This window comes from Plecotus auritus (assembly GCF_963455305.1).
Source record: "Plecotus auritus genome assembly, chromosome: 1".
Lineage (NCBI taxonomy): Eukaryota > Metazoa > Chordata > Mammalia > Chiroptera > Vespertilionidae > Plecotus > Plecotus auritus.
The window spans coordinates 223,476,497-223,502,771 of NC_137770.1; the positions used below are offsets into that span (position 1 = coordinate 223,476,497).

The following is a 26,275-nucleotide window of genomic DNA, read 5'->3' on the forward strand; positions in this document are numbered from 1 at the left end:
AGCACTCTCTTCGGCAGAATCTGGGATTTTTCTCCGGACGTGTGGCTTTTAAACAAAGCTACAGAGTTTTATAAGGATCTACCGAGAATTCCTTTATATTTGCATGAAATGGAGCCCAGCTCTGACAGAGCCATCACGATTCCAGTTTGTGTTCTCCATTATTTCAATCGGCCACCTGTAGATGTCACTACTTGAGTAATGGAAAAGGAATGAGGGGATAAGAAAGGGTCAGAGAAATACTCAGGATCAATAGAAATGACTCAGCTTTGACATTCATGGCTCATTCTTTGTCTTCAGATTTTTCATCATTTAGACATGTAATAGAGTGAAAGCACGATTCCAAGAAAGCCGTCAGCATCTTAGACTAAAGCTCTACTGTTAAAAAAACTTTGGACATCTTTCTCAGCATTATGTCCTTTTTGATAAAAAGAAACAGCATCTTGTTGCCAATTAATGATGGATCTACACCTACAGTCTAAAATTATTTTGTTCTCAAGCTTTCACTAAAAAAGAACATGAGATAACATTAAAAAATTTTGTTGCCCAGCCAGCATGTCTCAGGGGTTGAGCATCAACCTATGAACCAGGAGGTCATGGTTCAATTCCCTGTCAGGGCACATGCCCGGGTTGCGGGCTCAATCCCCAGTAGGGGGTGTGCAGGAGGCAGCTGATCAATGATTCTCATCATTGTTGTTTCTATCTTTCTCTCCCTTTCCCCTCCTCTCTGAAATAAAAAATATATATATTGAAAAATAATTCTGTCAACACTGGAGAATAAAAAAGCTGCGATCACAATAATCATATAGTCAAAGGCAACTTTAAATATACAGCATAAATATTTAAAAAAATTTTTTTTTAAATTGAGCTAATGTGCAACCAACCTTGAAGAACCTGGTTGAGGAAATTCTTCATCATGTAGATGGCTGTGGTATCTTCTGTTTTCACATGACTGTCCGTGAACCAGCCATTCTCAGTAATCAAGATCCGGGGGTGGCCATATTCCAGCTTAATCCAGTTCAGCACTTCTCTCAAATTGAGTGACACATTTTGTCCCATTTTAGCCATGGTGTTCTGGGGCTTGAAATTGTTGGGCCCAAAGGAAAAGGCAAAGAAGTCAGCTGTGCCCCTCACCTCATTCTTCTCTGCTTCTGAGAAAAGGGGCAGAATGGAGAGCAGCTGCTTTTTCATCAGCTCTGGGTAGTCCCCGTCCCCGTGGATAGGGTTGGCAAACCACCCGAGCACAGAAACCATGGACTGTTGGCAATTGAGTACATCCATCATGTTTTCTGGTCTGTTTGGTTCAATCCAATGGGATCCCAGTGTGATCGATAACCACCCCTTCTGATGCGGGCGGAAATTTATGTTGTAGTTATGCCACACTTTCGAGTGAGCCTGAGAAGAAGAAAATATGATTAACTTTTATTGTTCTTACAAGGGTTTGACTTGGTTGACAGAAGGTCTTTCATGGATAAATGAATGAAGCGTAGGGTGATGCAGAGGAGAGCTGCCAGGAAACCCCGATGGCCTCAAAGTCGGTGCTCTGCCCACTTCCCCTGGCTTGCAACCCAAGCCTCTCCTATAGGATTGCTGAGAGGCAGGCAGAGCCCTCGTCCAAACTCCATCTTCTCTTCTTCCTGGGCCCTCCTGGGGCTGGTGCAGGTGAGATACCATACGGATTAGAGGATTTCTTCCTTTAGATAAAAAGACACAGAGTAATGAGCTTTCATTGTCCCACAGAATCTCCTTCTGGCCCTGACTTAGAAGTCCAGGATAATGTGGGATCTAGATTCTGTAAATGAATAATAATAGAGCCACCTCCTAGGCTTGCTGTGAGGCTTAAATGAATTAATGTGTGTGCAGGGCCTCAGAACGGTGCCTGGCAGAGAGTAACTTCTATAGACGCCTTAGCTATTATTACCATCATTATAAAAGTGTGGCAGGCGCTGCATAAAGCAGAAAACCAGGGGACAGTGCGTAGGTCTTGAGGTCAGCACACTGGGGCTTGAAGTTCAGGTGTTTAATGTGTGGCCTTAGATAAGTCACTTAACCTATCTGAAATCTGTTCCTGTCCTCATCTGTAAAATGAAGTTAGAAATAATAATATCCTTTGTAAAGTTGTTAAATGTAGAGCTAATGTATGAATTAAATCTGTGGCACAGAATTAAATATGTAGCACTTAGCAGCTACTGCCTAAAGATGAATGTTATTGCCTTGGCTGGGTAGAGCAGTGGTCGGCAAATTCATTAGTCACCAGAGCCAAATATCAACAGCACAACGATTGAAATTTCTTTTGAGAGCCAAATTTTTTAAACTTAAACTTCTTCTAACGCCACTTCTTCAAAACAGACTCGCCCAGGCCGTGGTATTTTGTGGAAGAGCCACACTCAAGGGGCCAAAGAGCCGCATGTGGCTCGCAAGCCGCAGTTTGCCAACCACTGGGTTAGAGCATCGTCCAATACAGCAAGGTTGTGGGTTTGATCCCTGGTAAGGGCACATACAAGAATCAACTAATGAATGCCTAAGTGGGACTGCAAATTGATGTTTCTCTCTCTCTCTCTTAAAAAAAAAAAAAAAAAAAAAGCATGGATGTTATTATTATTAGTCTCCTGGAGTTTACATTTCCAGCTGAGCTCTTATGACAGAGCCTCATGATTGGCTTCCAGTCTATTTAATAGGTACGAGTGTCACTCAATGCCTGTCTTGCCTGCCCTGAGAGGCTGAAATAAATGGAACAGGAACTTGCCCTCAGGAGCCAATAATCTTATTGAAAAAATAAGACTGAAATGTGTGAAAGAAACATAAAATGGCATAAAATAAGGCCTTAAATGAAAAAAAATATTTAAAGCAAAAAGGCAGGTTCATTAAAGAGCCATGAGCTCTAACAGAAGGAGGAGCAAACATTAAGGACTCCAATTAAGGACCCCTGGCCAGTCATAAAATCATCCTTTATCTGTGACCATGTCTCTTTTCCCTCAGCATCTGACTTGCTTGCCTCTTCCCAGGTCTCCCAATTTCTCCTCTATTTGGCTGTTTCTAAAACAAGTATGACCCCCTTCCCTTTAACTCACAAAGTCTGCTTTTCTTTGTTCTTTGGCTTTTCTTTTGCTCATTAGAGACGTTGTGTATTGGGTTGAATTATCTGAAAGGGCCTCTGTAAGTCAAGAACAATGAAAATGTGCCCAATGGTTCAAACCTAATAGACCCGGCGGACAGCAATTGTGTTTCATAAATCCTGTTAGGGTGGGGAAAGGTAGGCAATAAAGGGAGAGGATTTCAAAGTTGGTGCCTTGTTGCTTGATGGAAGAAGAGTTCATTGAAATCATTCCCAGGAAGATGTTCTTAAGTAGGTATCTCGAGGTATTACCTCTGTCTATCTGATCTTACTTGGTTTTCACTGCAACCAGTTAGCACCCAAATGTCCCCAAGGATCTGTAAGAATGCTCTCCCGTCAGAGAAGTGTACAAGCTGCAGCCTCCTCCCTTGCCTCCAGCCTGAGGTTCCAGCTTCTGGAAGGAACCACAAGGGGACCTGGGGACACACACCACCTTCAGTGTTCTCAGCTGCTCTGTCAGGGCTGAAAAGCCTGAATCACAGAGTAACGTCTTGAGAACTGCGTATTTTTTCTGATTTGAAACAAAAGCAGTCATGCATTGCTAGAATTCTTTGCTTGCTTTTCTAATCAGTCACTTCATGCCTTGATACTTGACCAGGGCAGTCATGTACCTCGGACGTGTAAACTATAAAGCTCAGCACCCATGTAAGATCCTGGGCCAGAAACTCGCTGCCGTGCGAATATGACGCCAACAGACACTGAGATGGAGTCAGCAATGAACCAGTCCTAATAGGAAAAAGAAAGGGAGGGAGGCCTGTCTTTAAAATAGGTGTTTTATTGCATATTTTAGTGATTGTATGAAAGATAACCGAAGCTGTGATAAAATCTTGGTGGCATCAGCATTTTAATGAGAAACAGAACAGCTTAGAAGACAACGGATATGTACCGTTGCAACATCTTTCCAAACAAGCTTTCTGGATCTATATATCTACTAGCACATACATGGTTCGTCATGCCCAAGGTGACCTTCGGGTTCCACAGTGTCTCTTTCACCTTTCTGCTATTTGCATAGGCTATCAAGGTATCTAGGGTTATCTTTGCTCTGGGCTGAAGGCAGCCTCTCCATTCTTGTGTAGAGAATGTGGGGGAGGTTCTTTGGACAGTGCTTATAGCTATAACTTGATCCTGTTTGCCAAGTAACAAGGTAAAAGTATTGCTCAGAGATAGTGAGTTTGACATAAACCTTGATGGCACAGAGATATCTACGTGTGTCCGCTGGTCTGATGCTCATAAAGGAGGGCTACTGGGAAAACTAAAATGGGGCTAGGAGGGGAGTGCGGCCCTGCAACCTTGCACAAGAGCCTTGCTGCGATTTTCCAAGGTTACCCTCTATCTGTACAAGGCCCTCCAGGGTTACCCTCTGTCTGTACAAGGCCCTCTACCTTTGGAATGATTGATTTAAGGAAGCTTCAACCTTTGTTCTTTAAATTCAGTAGCTTAAAGGGGAAGCCAGCAGCTTTTTTTGTGTGTGTGTGAGGGGGTCAGCTATCAGGGCCTCATATCATTGAGAGGCAGCTGCTGGCCTAGCGTGGCAGTTCTCTTTGATGCCCCTGGAAATGCAGACTCAGATCAGTTCTGTGGGTGATAGGAAGCAAATATGACACTCTAGAAGCCCAAGAAGAAGGGGCTAGAGGTCGGGAGACATGGCGGGACGCGGGTGGAAGGGAGTGCTGTTGGCGGCATGGTTTGAAGACAGACGGAGCACACCTAGCATGTCACACGTGTCTGTAACGAAGTTACCTCCAATCAATTGTCCGAAGTTAAATTTCCAAATCGGTGCCTAATTTTAGTCACATTTTGGCTGAAATATCTTCATGTGGACTTGTTTATTGTTAAAGCTATTTAACAAAGTATTAAGTAAAAACTATTAAAGAAAATTTACTTTAAACTCCACAATCACAGCAAACTGTTTTCCTATTTCTGTGTTCCCTGCCAGCTTTTTCCAGTATATTTCCCAGCCAAAATGACTGAACATATTGCATATTGTTTTCAGTCTTCATAACTCTCTTAACAGTATAATAATTCACCAATTTTATGAAATGCAATTTATTTAGTCATCTCTCTCTTTTGATAGAAATTAGCTTTTCTTCCCTCCCTCCCTCCTTCCTTCTTTCCCTCCCTCTCTCCCTCCCTCCCTTTCCCCTTTTCTATCATAAATAATGTTGTAATAACTAACGGTAGGCATATAGCTTTTAATTTGTTTGAGTTATTTCTTTTTGTTAATCCCAGAATGACTACCTAACAATTTTAAAAGTTGTTTTACATATCTCCAAATTGTTTTTCGGCCAATTTGTCCTTTGGTGTGAGTGTTCTTTGACCATCTGCTTCAAAATATTGATTGCTCTTTTTTAGGGATAAATGGCCATGAAGAATGCTATAAAGGTGCATCTCACCTACATGGCACTCTAGGCGACAGGGCCTGGGTCTGAAAGCAGGACACCCAGCCTCCAGTACTGGCATGGTGACTAATGAGCTTTATGATCTTGGATAATGCATTTCCCATTCAGCAGCCTCAGTTCCCTTCTCCATTACACTGAGCTAAAAATAAACACTCCAGAGAACTGTGGTGAAGATGGAATGAGGTAATATATGTGAAGATCCTGTGCAAACTACACAAATGTAAATTTGAAGTATTTTGAAAGAGCAAGCTGAAAATTAACTTGCTGTGGAAAACAACAGTGGGAGTCTGTGTGGGATGAAGAGTGTTAATAGAAATGATTCCTTCTTCCTTCCTTCCTCCCTCCCTCCCGCCCTCCCTTCCTTCCCCTTTTCCTGTCATAAATAATGTTGTAATAACTCTCCTTTACCCCTTGAGTTTCATGACTAACCTGTTTGTCCTTATTTTATTTTTATTTTTGAAGTTGACTGAGTTTTATTCATTGTCCATTTGGACTGAGATTAATTTCAGGTTGATTCATTTTTTTCATCTATTCAGCACTTCTTTATACTTGTATTCTACCGATTACAATTGCTGTTCCAGATTTCTTTAACCTCCAATCATTCATTCTGCATTCTACAAGTATTTATTAGGTGTTTAAGGTATGTGAACTTTACAGTAGTTCATTGCTAAAAAATGATGACTATTATCTCCTTAAATATATCACTATCATTTCTTTAATGTTTTTGACAATCTTGAAACTCTCTTAGAAATATCTTACCCTCATTATTCTTAGGAGAGAATATTTAAATATTAAAAAAAGTTACCACCTTTCATAAGGAAAATATTTACCCATCCTATTTTTATTGTTCAAATTCATGTTTTCTATAGTTGAAATAACTCAGAAATAATCATATTAAAATTCATTTTAATAAAATTAATTTTCCTCTCATTTTCTTTGTAATCATTATATTTGCAGAGTATTTTAACAAATCATTGATTGTTCTCAGTTTGTATAGTTTTCAGGATTTCCCCATAGGAATCATGTAAAAACTAAGCTCTAATATATTTCTTCCTTTAGAAAATGGTCCTATAGGCCACTTTAAAGAGAGCTTATGGACCAAAACCAGGAGCTCTTAACTCTGTGACCTAAGATTGAAGATCTTCATAGTATGTAAATAGACGCTCAATACTGCTATGTTTTCCTGAGGAGTATAAGATTTAAAAAACGGTCCTCTTATTGTTATAGAACTCTAATTTCCATTATAATATTACTAAATTAAATCAATGCCTGAGCCAGAGTCTAAACCTGGCAACATAAAGGGAAAAAGCTCTAGAATAAAGTTCCTAATTAATTAAACGAAGCATCTGTGGTTTCCCCAGATATTAGAAGGGAGTTTAGAAGAAATCAATATTAGTAAATTGGAGCTTTACTGGAGGCCGGCCAGGTTCCTTGCCCAGAGATAATATTTGTATGCCAATTTCAGCTTTCTGTTCTTACTAAATTAACAATGGTAATCCTGTTAGTAACTTTTTCATGCAAAAGGACCATGTCTCAGAGTATAATTAAAGCTAAAATAGCCTGGGTTGGGAACCTGAAGCTTTTCCTCAGGATTTAGGAATGAAGAGTTAAAGATAGTCAATATAGCCTGGCTAGTGTGGTTCGGTTGGTTGAGTATCATCCCAAGAACCAGGAAGTCACAGTTTGATTCCTGGTCAGGGCATGTGCCTGTGTTGTGGGCTCGATCCCCAGTGGGGGCTTGCAGAAAGCAGCTAATCAATATTTTTATTTTCCCCTCTCCCTTCCTCTCTCTGAAATCAATAAAAAATATTTTAAAAAATAAAGTCAATATAAAAGCCACTCTGGAAATCATAAATTCTTAAAATAACACAAGTAGCCCTAGCTGGTTTGGCTCAGTGGATAGAGCGTTGGCCTGCAGAGTGAAGGGTCCCAGGTTTGATTCCAGCCAAGGGCACATGCCTGGGTTGCAGGCTCGATCCCCAGTAGGTGGCGTGCAGGAGGCAGCCGATCAATGATTCTCCCTCATCATTGATGTTTTTCTCTCTCCCTCTCCCATCCTCTCTGAAATTAATAAAAATATATTTTAAAAAATAACAAAAATAAATGTGGAATCTAATGAACAAAATAAACTGATGAACAAAATAGATCCAGAAACATAGAATCATGAACAGACTGATGAATATCAGAGGAAAGGTGGGGGGAGAGAGATTAACTGGGGGAACTTATATGAATACTAGAGGCCCAGTGCATGAAATTTCGTGCACTGGGGGATCCCTTAGCCCGTCCTGTGCCCTCTCGCAGTCTGGGACCCCTTGGCGGACATCCCTCTCGCAGTCCGGGATGCCTTGCTCCCTACTGCTCCTGCCACTGCCCCTGTGCTCGCCAGCCATGAGCCTAGCTTCTAGTTGAGTGGCACTCCCCCTGTGTGTGCATACTGACCACCAGGGGGCAGCTCCTGCATTGAGTATCTGCCCCCTGGTGGTCAGTGCACATCATAGCGACCAGTTGTTTTGCCGTTTGGATGATTTGCATATTAGCCTTTTATTATATAGGACTAGAGGCCCAGTGCATGAAATTCATGCATGGGTAGGGTCCCTAGTGGCTGCTGGCTGCCAGCCAGGGCCTCCCTTACTCTGGCTGCTTACTGCTGCCGCCGGCTGGGGCCTCCCTTCACACCCACCTTGGCCTGGCACCGCCAGCTCACCTGCTCCACCATCCTGCCGTGGTCCCGTTCTCATTGGGGCCCATTGGGGCTGGCAGCGCCTCCACTGCTGCCTACTGCCAGTGCTGTGTTGCCGACGCCCGCCATGTTCTGCGCTGCCCCCTGGTGGTCAGTGCATGTCTAACTCCCAGTCAGTGGAACTCCAGCCCGTGGGGACAATTTGCATATTAGCCTTTTATTATATAGGATATGCAGAGCCCATGGACACAGACAATAGTGTGGCAAAGGCTTGGGAGGGCAGGTTCAGGGAGGAGGAGGTCAGTGGGGGGGAAAAAAGCCACACAAAGAGGACATCTGTAATACTTTCAGCAATAAAGATAAATTTTAAAAAATAAGGCCCCATCTTGGGGCGTGCAAGAAAGGCAGATTCACCTTGAGCCTCAGGAGCTGAAGCTTCAGGTCCCTGATTTGCATGGGTCCTTGTAAAATGCTCTACGTGAGTTCTGAGTAAGGCTGTGTTTGGAAGCACTGCTAGGTAAGGATTTCTGATAAATTCCCTAAAGAGACCTCAGCAAAAAAGGAATCCGAATCTCTGAGACTACAGCAATCTGATGTAAGATTTCTCTTATTCTAAATATTCACTTTTGTACCAACTTTTGTGTTTGTCATTTTTCATATATTTTTTTACACAGGGCCTCCAGATTGTGTAAGTCTCAGGCCAGCGCCACACAGGTCCACGCCTGGCCTATGAGCTTTTCGAGTGCAGGGACCATATGTATTTTGTCCACAGTTGTGCATACAGATGCCCAGGATAGAGCCTGGCATAAAATACTTGTTGAATGAATGCCCACTATGAGCCAGCTAGTATGTTGGTCACCTGACAGCCTCTGCGAGGCAGATTTTCTTTTCCTAATTTTAGAGAAGAAACTGAAATCCCCAGAGGCTGGATAGTGGTGGAGCTAGGGTTTGAACCCAGGTCTCCCTGATCACCTTCCTAAACCATCCTGCTTTCCGTATGTGCCAGTTCTAAATTTTGAAGCTGTTGGGGAAAGAGCACTGGATATGAACCACAACATACTGTTTTAAAATGATGCTTTCTTTCCACTGAAATTGGTTATTAAAAGAACTAAACAGTCTTGCATGCTGAGAAGAAAATGTCTATGTATGTCTGGAATTCAGGATCACCTAGAAAGGTTCTGGAAGACCTGCCAGCAAATTTGGGGTGTTCAGAAGACCACATAGTAGTCCAAGTGCCCAGCACAGCCGGTAACATTTATGTGTATTTCCCTGTCCCAGGATTGGCATTGGACACTGTCCTCACTGGTCTCAGAGGCTAAATGAATCCCTATGGACCATTTCTACATTTGACTGTCTCAACTGAGGATGCTGATCTTTACACCACTGTCAGTGTTAGACTGAGAGGGCAGGATGCCGTGCTTGCATAGTGTTTAGCACTGCATCACCTACAAACAAGTCATTAATATATGGTCCTTAAAGATGAGTGACTTTCTTGATCAAAAACAACAGAATAGTGATTAAATTACAAAACCATAGAAAATTAATAATATAAACGGTAATAAGAACTAACATCTATTACTGCCAAATGTGCCAGGCATTGTTCTAAGTGCTTTCCATTTAATCCACATTTGTCTCATTTAATCCACACTTAAATTTCTTGAAGTAGGTACTATTATCATTCCCATTTTAGAGGTGAGTTTCATGAGCTGTCAAGCCCAGGCTGTGTTGCTCCAAGTTCTGTGCTCATGCCTGCTAATTAGAGGTAGAGGATGAACCTTAGGGGTCATTTGGATCAATAAAATTTTTTAAATATTTTAAATGAAGAAGATGAAACTCAAGAAATAAATGGCTTACCCAAAGTCCCAGTTAGTGGCAAAGCTAGAATTAGAAATATGTACTTCAGCCTTGTAGTTCACTGTCATATCATCATGAAAATTAAATTATGTGCCTTTGAAACACACTTTTATATCTTAGATTCAATGGTGATTGAACAGGCTGTGAAAATGCAAGGGGTGTATTCGTATAACAGCCATGGCCCCAAATCAGGGGCCAGTGGACTGAGAAAGCCATGTGTCAGTGTAAGGGGGCCAGGAACATGCTCAGGAGAGAAGCAGTCTGGAGCAACACCTCGCTACTCAATTAAATGGAGAATTCATCAGCATTATCTTCTGCTCTGTTTAACTTTTTTCCCTTACAGAAATTATATACAGCATCAAAAGCAAGTTTAGATAAATCATTTTTCTTGAAGTTCTTTCAACCCATAGCTATTATTTTATCCTTCTTTATTCTTCATTCATTTACATTGATTATTTCCTTAAATTCAAGTCTACAAACACTTATTTAACAAATACAAGGCACTATGGTAGACATTTAGATAGAGATGAACAAAATAGTGCGTGTTTTATAACCTCTGACCTCTTTTAGGAGAGACAAGTACAGAAACAAATAGAATAAAAACAGTGTAGTTTTATGTTTCAATTAATCAGAAATGATAACAAAAACTTAATATGATTCAAATTTTACTAAAAATTTGACCAAATGCATGTGTTTATATATACATAGAAAAGTATTTGGACATTGAACAAGCTGCTAGCAGTTGTTACTTCTGGATATGGAGTTAGGAAGTAAGAATTATAGAGGATAATTCATTTATTTTTTGAGACTTCATTTTCAACTTTATGTGTTATGTATTGTTTGAACGTTGTGGTAAAAATGCATCATTTTTGTATTTTAAAAAGGTCAAGCCCAGCTGGCATGGCTCAGTGGTTGAGCGTCGACCTATGAACCAGGAAGTCACACTTTGATTTCCTAGTCAGGGCACATGCCCGGGTTGTGGGTTCACTCCCCAGTGGGGGGCATGCAGGAGGCAGCCGATCAATGATTCTCTCTCATCATTGATGTTTCTATCTCTCTTTCCCTCTCCCTTCCTCTCTGAAATCAATAAAAATATATTTAAAAAAATAAAAAATATAAAGGTCAAGAGCATTGGTTGAAACAAATAGTTTCTATCAGTGAATTTAATTGCTCTTTGCTTTCACTCTTCAGTTTCTACAAGTTCCATAAGTCTCAAAGGAAAAACCAGAAACTTAAAAAAAAGTTGTTATTCTGGATTCCATTATATATTAAAGAATGTTTGTTTATTCTGTAACAATACGTTGATATTTAAAGGTAAAAGGGGGAGACGTACAATGCATATGTGATTAACATGAAAGAAGAACTGATAACAGTAAACCCCAGCCCTTTATTTAAGACTCAATCACATAATCTCTGGTCAAGATATGATGCTGTGAAGAAGCAACCAATGGACTCTCCCAGACACACTTTCGGGAAGCAGTACTAGTTCACCCAAGAACCACTTTGATTACTTTAGTATGCACTCATTACTAATTAGTAAGTGAAATGCTTTGTTGTATTCTCAGCATCCCTGCTACTTTTCAGCAACGAAATCATTGTTAATGTTTAATAGTTTTCATTATACCTTTTTCTGAAACAAAGACTATTTCCTAATGTTGAGTTTTCTCAGTAAGCCTTTTTATATACAATTAAATGACATTTTATACTATAAACTAATGTAAAGTTTCCCTCACTTCATAGATACATCATATTTAGTACTATTTCCATTACATAACGTTATTTTCTGATCTCCAGTTGGACCTAATTTTCCATGTATGAGAGTGTTCATATCAAATCAAGCTGTTTAAACATGATCCCAATGTTATTTTCTGAGCATTTATAATTACATTTATTTAAACGCTTGTTAATCATTCACTGAAGTATAACTTTTTCTACTTAATGATTAGAAAAAGTAAACATTGCTCTCTTGAAGGTTTTGGATTCCAGTTGTCATCTATAAATAGTTGTTTTTTTTACATGATTCTTGTATCTAACGGTGCTTTTTGATTACAGAAACTGTCTTTGGCAATTCTGATCTGTAAGCGGTTTTCATCTTTATTCAAATTTGATTAGAAACGTGTATAAGAATGCTAGTTTTAACTTGTTGGATCATTATTTTCTGTATTTTGTTGGAGGTGTCTTAGGTCCTAATGGAGAGGAGTTGGGATGATCATATAAATACTATGATCATTAGCTAATTACATAAATAATTGTGTTAACATTTACTTAAACTTTAGATGGTATTGCCAAGGGCACACATATGTGATTTAACATCACTTTAATGGACCATTAAAATTAAAAAAAATATATATTTTTTATTGATTTAAGAGAGGAAGAGAGAGGGAGAGAGAGAAACATCAATGATTAGAGAGAATCATCAACGGGCTGCCTCCTGCACACCCCACACTGGGGATTGAGCTCACAACACGGGCATGTGCCCTGACTATGAATTGAACTGTGACCTCCTAGTTCATAAGTCGACGCTCAACCACTGAGCCATGCCAACCTGGTGAGCACTAAAGTTTTGAGCAAATAAAAAATAAAATCATGGGGCAATGAATCAGTGATAAATTGTTCATAGATTTTGCGGACAAATAAAACATGTACATAGATTGTTCTGGTCTTGAAATAGGCAAAGTGAAGTCAAATATCTGTTGAGTCAGTATCAACACTAGTGATTGCTATGGGTTTAAAGCTGTAAGTGGTTATCTTTCATTGAATCTACCTAGGTAGCTAATTCATGCCATTAAACCTGGCTAACTTGGATTCAGGCTAAGATTTGAATTTTGGCTCTGATACTTACTATGGAGTAAAAAAAAAAACACTTATCAGCTGTGTAACCTCAGGCAAATTTCTCTGGGCTTCAGTTTCATCATATACAATAAAAGCCTAATATGCAAATTATCCTCTTGACCGGGAGTTTGACCAGGGATGAGATGGGCCAGCTAACTGCCCAAGGCCCCTCCTCCTGGCCGGCCCAGTCCAATCCACCCCATCCAGGCAGGCTAGCCAGACCCCAGCCATGCACAAATTCGTGTATTGGGCCTCTAGTCAACTATAAAATGGCTATAAGAATACTTACCTGGTAGGGTTGATGTGAAAATTAAACAATATATAAAAAGTACCTAGGGCAGTTTCTGAAACTATAGTAGGTATGCAATAATATAGTCTTACTATAAAAATAATTACTAAGAATAGTAGTATAGAATGTCAAAACATTACCTGTAGTAATGTTTCAACACTCCACTTAAGAATTAAGACCAATCTCCATCCTTTTTTCTCCCCATTTCTGCATTCTTTTTTGGGGAGTGGGGTGGGAGGGCAAAGTATGGAAAGTAGCAAATAACAAGTTTTGGATTTTTTTTTAACCTTTTTTTTCTGTCCTTCATTGACAGAAAAGCTTGAGCTAGCTTTAAAAAAAAAGGGGGGTGGGCAGGCTGGATGGGATCAATGGGGGGAAAAGGGGACATATATAATACTTTCAACAATAAAGAATTATTAATATATATATATTGATTTCAGAGAGGAAAGAGGGGGGAGGAGAGAGAGAGAAAGAGAAAGAGAGAGAGAGGGAGAGAGAGAGAGAAACAGAGAAACATCAATGATGAGAGAGAATCATTGATTGATTGCCTCCTGCATGGGATCGAGCCTGCAACCCAGGCATGTGCCCTAACCGGAAATCGAATTATGACATCCTGGTTCATAGGTCGATGCTCAGCCACTGAGCCATGCCGGCTGGGCTGGGCTAGCTTTTTAGCTACAAGATTTAGCAGCCCAACTTTAATGCAGGAATTTTTTAAAAATTCCTTTATCTTATGGGAAAAAAGTCATTTCAGATGATCTTTGAATATTTTGGTTCTATCTAACCAAAACAAACTAAAAAAGGATTCTGCTAGTATTTCCATGTCAAAATATTATACTTAGTCTTTAAGACATTGGTGGGGGGTTGGGCAGGAGAGGTTTAAAAATGACATTTAATCCATTTAAATGTGCCTGTGAAATATGCAGTCTTCTTGTTCAAGAAAGCAGTTACAGCAGCCTCCTGGCAGAGAAGGCTTAGCTGTTAATCATGTGAATGATGGCTTTTTCACAGCTGTTTTTGCAGTTTTCACACTAAATTTTGGTTAAGAATTTAGACAGAGCATTCAAGAAGTGTAGAGGTGATTGTTTTATTTTAAAATATAACATATTTTCTTTACCGTCTACTTTATTTTTTACTTTTAATTGTGAAAATTGTCACAGTATACAAAAATCGAAAGAATAACACAGTGAACCCCCGTGAACACATCGCTCACCTTGGAGAGTTGTCAGCATTCTGCAGATTGGTTCAAGGTGGGCTGTTAATGTAAAAATGTTCATAGAAACTGGCATACCTAATTGATTTGCATGTTCTGAAAAGACTAGACTGTATGTTTGTGCCAGAGTATGTGTTGAAGTGTGTGTGTGTGTGTGTGTGTGTGTGTGTCTGAAATCAACTTCTCTTCAATTGCAATTTTAAATCCTTTCTGGGATAAGGCAGGTCTTACTTAATTATAAAATAATCAATTGAATTATTTATTGACTATCTAACACATACCCCAGCCTGGTGTGAGCTTCTCTGAAGGGATGATGGCAAGAAATGCTAAGATACAGTTTCCCAAAGATGAAAAAATAGCGAGAAGTAAATATCCCAGGCAGAGGACAAGTTGTTAAGGCCCTGACCTAGATTAGTGTTTCCCAACACTTCTTGTCCTGAAAGCCTCTTTCCCAGTATTAAACAATCTCTTAAACCCCTGAGGAATTTAAAACATTATTTCATCATGTGTGTGTAGTATACGCAAAAGTGTTGACATATATTTACTTATATAGTCTATTTTATTACTAAAGATTTTAAAGTTTACTTTAAATATTCAGAAAATAAACAATGCATATTTAAAATACTCATAATATACAAACATGAATGTTAGCATTTTCCCATCTTATAAACACTATTACATTATGTAGATTATTTTAATGACATAAGAAAAATTACTTTATGACACATTTTTTTAAATGACCCTGTGTTTGGTTTTAGGACAGAATGTAGACTAAAATGCAGAGTAAAATTTGCCCATTCTGTGGTGTTTTCCAAGTCTTGGTACACCTACCTCTTTTGTATGGGAGATGACATTAGGTGTAACAAAAATGAAAATTTTTATTTTAAGTGTTACATATTTATTTTAAGGGTATTAGAAAATACTGGTCTCTCATGTATAGTAGAATATAAAGTTTCCTTTTAAAACAAACATTTTTAATATGTTTTAATAAATAAGAGTACATGTGATTCTTGGATATGCAAACAAACAAAAAAGCCAACGTGGAGTGATGCGCCAAAAACTACACTTTGTGAAACACAATGTTATGGTGTCAAAAATGGATAAAAATTGTTTCTATAATATTTTGCGTGAATTCTTAAATTTTGCTTTTTAAAAAGTACAAGCTTTCAAAAAGTAGGTTTAGTGTTTTGCTCATAAGTAACTATGTATGTAAGAGCAATGGTTTGGGCCAGCTCTTTCAAGGATTTCACAAATAACTGAAAACCAGTCTTTATTTCCAATATGTGAAAAGTCAAACTAGATATAATCATCAACATTATTTTCTCATTTAACATTTCTTAAAGCTTTGTTTCTTCTCCTGAAACATCCTGATAATACTATAAATTAATTTTGAGTTTGTGTGCAACTTACAGATCTGGTGAAAATCTCCTTGAGGTGATTTTGTAAATTATCTTTTTTATGTCCCTCATACTGGTTATATTTCAATGTCCTTGCTCTTTATGCTTCATGCCTTTAACCACTTCGTCAGTTGTTTTTAAGGGAGGGAAGGAAGAGGAATTTTGCCCTTCCCCCCAGGGTATATTTGGCAATGTCTGGAGACATTTCAGTTGTCACAATCTGGACAACAGGGATACTACTGAAATCTAGTGGGTAGAGGCTGCGAAATATCCTACAATGCACAAGATAACCCACCACAACAGAGCATTACCTGGCTCAAAATGTCAATAGTGCCGAAATTGAGAAATCCTGGTACTATGTAGACAGAATATGGCTATGAAAGATAATAATTTAGAGCTGTGAAATGGTCAAGACTATCATGGAAGCTGGCAGCATTGAGTGGAGTAATTAAATGAATCAGCTACCATCTCATGAGCAAACTCATCTTCCCCAACCTCTATGCATATTTCCTCAGAGGCTCTCAAATATTCCATTTTTAGTGGGGAAGAAATCTACAGATTTGAATTATATTATGCATATATAGTGATCTAAAAATAAAAACAGGCACAATTACTGCCTTTACTAATGTGAAACCTTGGGCCTCTGCTGATCTGAGGAATGAGAGCATAGGCCACACAGGTTGAAATTTTAAAAATTGAACTTGGGAGAAAGAAATCTTTCCTCTACCAAGAAGGAAGATGCCAACCTACAAGAAGAAATGGACACGGAAGACCGAGATAAAGGGCTTCTGAGAGTGTCTTGGTTATCTGGTCTATTCATTCCTGTGATTTGGTTACTGAGCCAGGAGGTCGCTCATTTTTGCTTAAGCCAACTTGAATTAGGCTTCTGTTACTTACAACCAAAAGAATCCACACTAATACACCACTGGATTAATACAGGCAATTCCAGGAATTAGTAATAATGCAACGAAATATGTATTTTATACTTGAGATTGGGTCTTTTATTACAAGTTTAAGACAGAAATTCCTAAACCACTTATTCAATGTACCTAGCATGGATCTACTATTCTGTGCAAGGTGCTGGAACTATGAAGACAAAAAATAGCATCTTCCTTCAAAGAACTCTCAGGCTAGTTGGGGAAACAAAAAAGCACCATATGGTGTGAATTCAATGCACATCTTACCATGTGAGCCTTCAGGAGGGGCACTGACTCTAAAGGATCAAGAATAACTTAGAGGTGGTAACTGCCTATATTGAGTCTCGAAGGACATTATCAGCAAAGCTGGGAGTAAGAAAAGCATTTTAGTTGAATAGAGCATTAATGAAGGCTGAGCAGAGGGGAATAGTAAGGTAAAATCCAGACACTTTAGTAGTGCCTTACAGCTGAGTGTGGGTTGCAAAGGTTTGGCATTAGCCATGGGGATGGGAGAATGGCCAGGAAAGAGCCTGGAATGGAGGCCGTGTTTGTGTCTTGAACATCTTGATGAAAAGTTGGGACTTTATCCCCAGAAGTTTTGGGACATCACTGATGGATTTTATGCAGGGAAGTGACATGATGCATTTTAAAGAAGTATTGCTCTGTAAAATGGGAATAATAACCGGCACCTAGCAATATTGTTGCAAAAACTATAGATAATCTTTAAAGCTATGTTTGCGGTGCTTAAAGATGGCCAAGTCAATCAAGGCGTGCTCTTTCTGTTCTGAACATGGTTATGGATTCAGAGTGAAGCATCCATTGGTGTGATTACGACAAATTTTTGTCTGAGGCTTAGGCTTGCTTTAAGCCAGGTAATGACCGGATCTGTCCAGATCAGTCTCAGGACTGGCTAGACAATTCAGGTTTCCTCCAAACCAGGACATTTCAGACTGAGATGGAGTTTTCAAGATCATCCTGGAATTTAAAAGCCCCTATAGCCACTATGCAATCTTCTCAATAGCTGAGGATTGGGAAATGGAGTGATAATAACCATCCATTAATTTAGGTTTATATTAGGCTTAAAAAAAACACCCTCAATAAATGTTATTGGACTAAAAACTAACCCTAAAGAATGCTTCTTTTGGGTCACAAGGTGGCATAATAAGGAAGAAACACTCCATTGCAACATAAAATATCCAATTAATCTTTTCTATGTTAAAAGAAAGGCAGAGAGAGGACAAGTGGGAAAAACAAGTTCACCTCAGGCTACCAAACCATTGCCAGATTTCTCTCTAGTGCTATAAGTCACTGGGTTATGCAGTATATTTCACTTTTTTTGAAAATTAAAATTATTGGGGTGACATTGATAGATAGAACTATATAGATTTCAAGTGTACCTCGCTATGATAGCTGATCTGCACGTTGCATTGTGTGCCCCCCACCCAAGAGACCCCTTAGGCTAGTGCTTTAGAAATTTTAGAGGTGGAAGAAATTACTTAGAAAACACAATAATTTAAAAATGTAACACCTCAGTTTAAAACAATAAAATCTCCATCAGAGTGCTAATTTTGTGGTAAAGACAGAGTTTATCTCAAATTAGAGAAAAATGAAAAATATCTGAAAATATAGCATTTTACATACTAAGTTTGGAAGCAGTATCTATTTGTTAGTTACATCTTTTTCCTGTGTATTTTTAATCAGATAGCCAATTTTAAGGCTTTAAATTAGCCATTTAAACATATTTTTAATGAAATTTCTAATTGTTAACATTTTCCCAGGTAACTTAAAACTTTTCAACAATTTAGAATTTTTAAAATAAGATGTTAAATAGCCATATATGTACATGTAATTGTATAGAAAACTTTAACAGACTATATCGGAAACTATTAGCAGCAGTTTCCTCAAGATTGGAGTTGTCAGATGGAGAGGGAGAGAAGAATTTAACTTTTTCACTTTATATCCTTTGGTACAATCTGATGTTTCTCAATTTACACCAGCATGTATTGTTTTAATAATTAAAAGAACTAGATAAAAGAAATATTTTTCTAGCTTAAATATGTATATTCTTCATAATTGACAGTTGTAAGTTTTCTCCCCTTTAATGTCTTTTTCCCAAATCACAGAATACCCATGCATTAATATGTTCTATATACAACTCTACTCAAAGATATGTAAATGATCTTGAAATTATAATACAATCTGTTTACTGCAAGGGCAGATGTGACTGAATCATCATAGTACAATAATCCAGAAAGTTCACATATTTTTGTATGTGCAAATTAAGACATGGAGTGATTTTATGTTCCTATACATTTTTCTATTTCTATATATTTAACATTTGATTATTAGAAATCAGATTACTTCTCCTACCACATGATGAAACCCCACTAATAGTTTTTTCTTTTTTTTTTTTTTTTTTTTTTTTAATATATTTTATTGATATTTCACAGAGAGGAAGGGAGAGAGATAGAGAGCTAGAAACATCGATGAGAGAGAAACATCGATCAGCTGCCTCCTGCACACCTCCCACCGGGGATGTGCCCGCAACCAAGGTACATGCCCTTGACCGGAATCGAACCCGGGACCTTTCAGTCCGCAGGCCGACGCTCTATCCACTGAGCCAAACCGGTTTCGGCACTAATAGTTTTTTCATTTTCAAAATGTAACAGTTATTCAGAGTAATTTATTTTTCCCAAGTAAACTAGTTGACTTAAAAAGATAAACCTGATTCTAAATATTAGCCTCAATGTGAGGCAAAATCTCTTGAAATTTTTCAAAAGATTGTTCCTTTAAAAACATTCTTAATAAAGACATTTAGTGTTTAATTATGTTGTCATTTATAAAGCCCATGTTTTCAACAGGTGCATTTTACTCTCTAACCTTGGGCAAGCTATTTAACCTCACCAAGCTTCAGTTTTCTCATCTTTAAAATGGGGATAATAATAAGACATAGTTCATAAGGTTATCATGATGATTAAATGTGATAATGCAAGTAAAATGCTTAAAGTAGTCTTTAAACACTCAGTGATTATTAATTTATTTTGCTTAGAGTTTCACTATTATTTAACATTTTAACATTTCCCAGCATAAAGTCTAGCTTTTGAACTATACAGCTTTAAAATACTTAGTAGAGCATATTCTTCCACTTTTGATATTACTAGTTTAATTTTAACTCCTAGAACAATTAATCTTTCCTGCTATGTAACACCAAAAAAACCAACTGTGAATTACATTTATTTCAATTCCTGCATTTATTATGTATCAGTTAGCTAACATTTACTTAGCTTACTATAGCTAAGTACCACTAAGAATAGCAATAGTAACAACAAATACATATTTGAAATGGTCATGCCTTAGCATAATTCTGAAACGGTTGCATATTGTCAGAAAAGGATTTCCAACAATTAAATTTATAAGGTACTGGTTTTCCACAGAATGAAAGGAAACTCATATTCTCACGCTCTAATGTATAATTGTAGATTTAAAAATAGTTAATTTTTAAAAGTGCACTTTTAAGGAAAATAATATTAATACATTAATAATACTTAAATAAAATATACAATACTTTAAACATGAAATTTGAGGATAGACCTTGAGGGTTAGAATAAAATTAGTTGAATTGATTGCAATAAAGAGACTTATTTAAACAGATGATACATTTCTTAGGGTTTCTTTTGAACTCCTGCTCCTCATATTTGGAAGCTATAATATGAAGCCAGCGGTACAGTACCTTGATCAGGTTGTGTCCCACAGCGTAGACAGCTGCTAAATTTCCTTTCTCTCCAGGGGCATGCATACCTGTTTCATACCCATGCCAAGCAACTAGATATGGGTTGTGAATTGTAATCCAATATTTGACACGGTCCCCAAAGGTCTGGAAACAGTATGTGGCATAGTCATTGAAGATATCTATTAGAACTTCATTTTTCCACCCCCCGTATTTTTCTTGCAGTGCCAAAGGCAAGTCCCAATGGTATAAAGTAACTATAGGTTCAATGTTTCTAAGTACTAGAGCGTCCAGAAGAGTATTATAGTACTGGAGACCTTTTGCATTGGCAACTGCTGCTATTCCATTGGGGAAGAGCCTTGGCCAGGAAATTGAAAATTGATAAAAAGAAACGCCTATAAAATCCAGAGCAGATAAGTCTTTTTCCAGAAAAATGTAACTGTCACTGGAACTATTCACACTGTTGACATTCTTAAGGTGCGTCTGGGTGAAATGATCCCATATAGAGGGACCTCTTCCATCTGTCTTCCAATTCCCTTCCACTTGAAATGCTCCAGTCCCAACGCCCCAGAAAAAGTTTTTAGGAAAAGTGTCATAGAGAAACAGCTGACTTTCATTTACCGGGCTGTAATTAGGATTTTTAGACCAGATAGCTCTTCCGTCTCCGGAGAATCCAGTAACAGCTCGTAGGAGAATAAATGTTGACAGGATGACAGATCTTTGCAGTCCCCCGGTGGACATTGTTTCCCTATAGCGTATGTTGCTTTCATCAGTCCTGAAGCAAATCCATTCATTCCCTGGAGATTCTGCCGCACAGCCTGGCTTCACTCGCCACTAACTGCTCGACTGTCTTATCAACGCTTCAGTAAAAGCTTGTGATTGTAAAGCTCTGTCAATGATTAGCTTGAAGTGTGAGACTTGGGATGGGCCATGGAAAGCAACGTAGTTGGAGGGAGGTGGCTCTATTACAGCCACCAACACATTTCATCCTCTTATTATGGGAAGAATTAGATGAAAATGCATCAGTGACAATAGTCCGAATGTGTAACTAAAACATATATAAACAATGAATAAAAATGCCATATTTTCTCTGTAGCCTTTCATACTGACTCAAATCTTTCCTGAATATTTTGACAATGATTGCCTACAGTATATGCCTTTTTTATTTTTATAATTTTTGAGTGGTCATTTTATTATTTCACATTTCAGGAAAAACAATCTTATATGCAAATAATAGCATTTCTAAATGCCAATAATAAAGAGTTAGAAAACATAAGATATTACACTTTCACAAAAATTATGATACATCTAAGAATAATCTTAAATGTTACCCAATTTAAGAAATGATAAAACTGTATTGCTAAATTTGAAAGAAGATGAAGAACTATATAGCACTTTTTTGGTGGAAACACTTAATACTTTCCAATATAATTTATAAATTTAATGCACTTTTAACCCAAATCCTCTAATCCCAAATTTTAGTTAAACAAAATTATTGTGAAAGTTCCTTTGAAGAATAAATAAATAGGTAGTAATTACAAAAAAAAAATCTAAAAAAGAAAATAGTGAAAGCATAGACTACTTTCAGATATGAAAACATTAAAAAAAGCACAAATTAAACAGCATGATTCTGGGATAAGAATAAATAGAAATAAATATTGTACAGAATCTATAGCCTCCAAATAACCTTGGCAAGTTTTAATGTTTTAAATACTTGAAATATCACATACTAATGAGAGGCAGAGTGGTTAATAGTTTGGTACCTGGAGTTAGACTGCCTAAGTTTAAGTATAGCTGTGTGACTAGGAAAAGTTATTTCATTTTCTGCACCTCACTTTCTCTTATATAAGAAAATACATTTAATAGTATCTACTGCATGGATTAATGTGAGGACTAAATACATGTAAAGCACTTACAACAGAGATGGACACATAGTAAGGGCTCAATAAATGTTACTATTGTAAATTTTATGTGAAAACTGGGACTGAACCCTCAACCTAGGTATATGCCCTGACCAGGAATCGAACCAGCCACCTTTTGGTATATAGGATGATGCTCTCCAACCAACTAAGCCACACCAGCCAGGGCCAGAGCAAACACCTTTTATACGTTGTACACATTTATTTTTAATTTTTTTAATTTTTATTTATTTTTTAAATTTCTTATTGATTAAGGTGTTACATATGTGTCCTTATTCCCTCATTATCTCCCCACCCCCACACTCATGCCCTCACCCCCCTGTTGTCTATGTCCATTGGTTAGGCTTATATGCATGCATACAAGTCCTTTGGTTGATCTCTCCCTCTTACCCCCGACCCTCCCCTACCTTCCCTCTGAGGTTTGACTGTCTAATCAATGTTTCTCTGTCTCTGAATCTGTTTTTGTTCATCAGTTTATATTGTTCATTAAGGTTGTACACATTTTAATTACTCACATCTCTGTGCCTTAGTACATGTGCTCTCTGCATAGGATGTATTCTACTGCATGTGAGGGTGTAAATTATTACATTTAAAAGTTTTATTTTAGTAATAATTTTGCAGTTTATACATATAACAAATCATTAGGTTGTACACCTTTAATTAATAGAATGTTCCAAAATTATCAAAATTACCAAACGTTATAAAAGATTCAAAATTATCAAAAGTAAAAATACGTGATGAAAACCAATGTTGATGATGCTCATGTCTACCTGTTTTTCAAAACTTCACTACTTCCTCTGGGAAGCCTTTCTGACTCCCAGTTTGAGTTTATTTATTTAAATTCTAAAAAATGTTTACAGTTTATTGACCTAACCGGTTTGGCTCAGTGGATAGAGCGTCGGCCTGCAGACTCAAGGGTCCCAGGTTGGATTCTGGTCAAGGGCATGTACCTTGGTTGCAGGCACATACCCAGAAGGGAGTGTGCAAAAGGCAGCTGATCGATGTTTCTCTCTCATCGATGTTTCTAACTCTCTATCCTTCTCCCTTCCTCTCTGTAAAAAATCAATAAAATATATTTTAAAAAAATGTTTACATTTTATTAATCCTCTTGTGAAAAATCTGCACAATCACTGCAGATAAGGTCACTGCAGAATCTTTACTCCTTTGTTGTCCAATCTCCAACATTTTGCAGCACCAACATGGGCCTTAGCAGCCCCCCGACTTTCTTCATCCTGTTCTTGTGATCCTTTCACTGTTTTCTTGAGGTCTGTTTCTTCTCATACAGGCCATGTCTTGCAAGTCTATGTGTGGGTTCATTGGGTGTGTGTGTGTGTGTGTGTGTGTGTGTGTGTGTGTGTGTGTATGTGTAATCCAGGGAACTGTAAATCATGCTAAAGCCAGTTGTCTTGCCACCACCACAATGGGTTCTGAATCCAAATACAGAGATGATATCTGGTGTGGTCTTGCACATTTTTGGCTAGTTTTTCCCAAAATTTCTGTCTTAGGGACTGTTGCTTTCTCAGGGTGAAGGATGTCAATAACGGCTTGTTTCTGTTGAAGTAGTAGGTTGGTCATAAACTTCCTGGACCAGGCAGTTACTGTGTTGTTCATGGTGGTGGTTGATCCACAGGCAGCCAGGAAGGAAAAGAGCCAGTTTGATTTGATTTAGATGGATCTCCTCTGTGTTCCCATGGCAGCTCATGCTTTCTCTACTGGGACAGTCATCACACAATAAATCAATAAATTACACAGTAAATTTATCTGTATTCTCTGTTCCACTGTTCTCTCTATCTTTCTTTAAAAAACAGCAATCATGACCAGTTAGTTGACTATTGAATATAGGGGGCCTAGTCGCCACTAAAGTATACGATGAATGAATGAATGAATGTACCTATAGTATACTATGTATACCTCTATCACTACATTTATCACATAATCCTAGAATGGTTTGTCTCCTCCACTAGACTGTAAGACTATCTCTTATCTAAATTTTTTGTCATTGTTTATCATAGAAAATGCTTAATTATTGTTTATGGAATGAATGGAGTTGGTACAATTAAGTCACTATAAAATAAAAATTTTCCAGGTTTATTGATATACTAGAGGCCTAGTGCACAAAATCCATGCACAGGTAGGGTCCCTAGTGGCTCACTATACATTAACTCACTATAAAATTTAAAAGTTTTATGCACATAAATGTTCATATTAGGCTTTTATTATTATTCTAGAGGCCCAATGCACAAAATTCATGCAAGAGTAGGCCTTCCTTTCCCTAGCTGCCGGCACTGGCTTCCCTCTGGCACCGGGACTCAGGCTTCCGTCTGGCCAATGGTAGGCACCCGGGACCCAGGCTTCTCTCGCAGCCCCGGCTTCGTCTGGAAGGACATCGATCTAATTAGCATATTATGCTTTTATTATTATAGATTAATATTTACTTTTATTTTCTTTCAGTTTGCTGTGGCTATATTATTTTTAATTTACCATCTTAACATTTCTGTGGCTATATGTTTTTGAATTAGGTGTGTTTGTGAGGGTGTAAATTATTACATTTAAAAGTTTTATTTTAGTAACAATGTTATAGTATATACATATATAAAATCATTATGTTGTACACCTTAAATTAATACCATGTTATATGTCAATTATCCTATATAATAAAAGCCTAATATGCACACTTAGGGCTGGATATGTGCCCTAACTGGGAATCATTGATTGGTTGCCTCCTGCACGCCCCACACTGGGTATGTGCCCTGACCAGGAATTGAACCGTGACCTCCTGGTTCCTAGGCTGACACTCAACCACTGAGCTATGCTAGCTGGCCCTATTTTTTTTCTATTACAAACAATTCATAAATGAACAACCCTGGATTCATGACTGCATATGTAAGAGATACAAGAGATTGCTAAAACTGGAATTGCTGGGTTAAAGGGTAAGTGCATTTTCTGTTTATGGATATTTCCTGACTGCCTTTCAGAAAGGCGGTTGGTACTTTTCAGCTCTTGCCATCAGCACCTGAAAGCCAGTTTCCTCTGCTCTCCTCAGTACGGGGTATTTCCAGTCCCTTTGCTTTTTGTCAGTATGATAAGGAAAAGATGGCATTTCATGTTTGCCTTCATTCGGGCTTCTCTGATTATTGATCTTTTCATATTCTTATTGGTTCTTTCTATTTCCTCATGTGAGTTGCCTTTTCATCTACTTTGTTTTACTATCCTGTTTTTTGTCTTTTTCTAATGAATTAGAAGGAGCTCATTATATACTAGTATAAAGCAGTAAATTCTTTGTGTGATATAAATGTAAATATTTTCTCCCAACAATTTGTCTTTTAACTTTTTAAAGAACAGTTTTATTGAGATATAATTTCCATACCATACAATTCATCCACTAAAAGTATGCAGTTCACCAGTTTTTAGTATATTCAGTGTATTTAGACCTGTGCAACCACTACCACAATCAATTTTAGAACAATATTAATTCCGTTTTAATGTATTTACATGTGCAAATGATTTTAATTTTTGTGCAACCAAATTTATTATTCATTTCCTTTAATGTTTCTGGGCTAGGAAAGCCATGCCCACTCTAAAATTATATTGATAGTCGCTTATATCTTCGCTTTAGTACATTTATAGTTTTGTTTTACACGTTGTGATCTTTTTAAAATTAAAAAAAAATTTTAAAAATTTAAAAAAATTTTAAAAACATATTTTATTGACTTTTTACAGAGAGGAAGGGAGAGGGACAGAGAGTTAGAAACATCGATGAGATAGAAACATCAATCAGCTGCCTCCTGCACACCCCCCAATGGGGATGTGCCCACAACCAAGGTACATGCCCTTGACTGGAATCGAACCTGGGACCCTTCAGTATGCAGGCCGACGCTCTATCCACTGAGCCAAACCTGTTAGGGCTAAAATTAAAAATTTTTAAAGTTATTTACT

At 37.9% G+C, this 26,275-nt stretch overlaps 1 protein-coding gene across 1 annotated transcript in view; it reads right to left on the reverse strand.

The window, feature by feature from the left end:
- Positions 1–21,333, reverse strand: part of KLB (klotho beta) — a 34,855-nt gene extending 13,522 nt beyond the window's left edge. Inside the window, exons 1-2 of the mRNA XM_080649692.1 lie at positions 20,424–21,333; positions 882–1,392 (exon numbers count right to left, since the gene is read on the reverse strand). Of these exons, the coding sequence (XP_080505818.1) occupies positions 882–1,392; positions 20,424–21,161 (1,249 nt within the window). The 5' untranslated portion in view covers positions 21,162–21,333. The remainder of the gene's footprint in view (positions 1–881; positions 1,393–20,423) is intronic.
- Between the last annotated feature and the right edge of the window lie 4,942 nt (positions 21,334–26,275).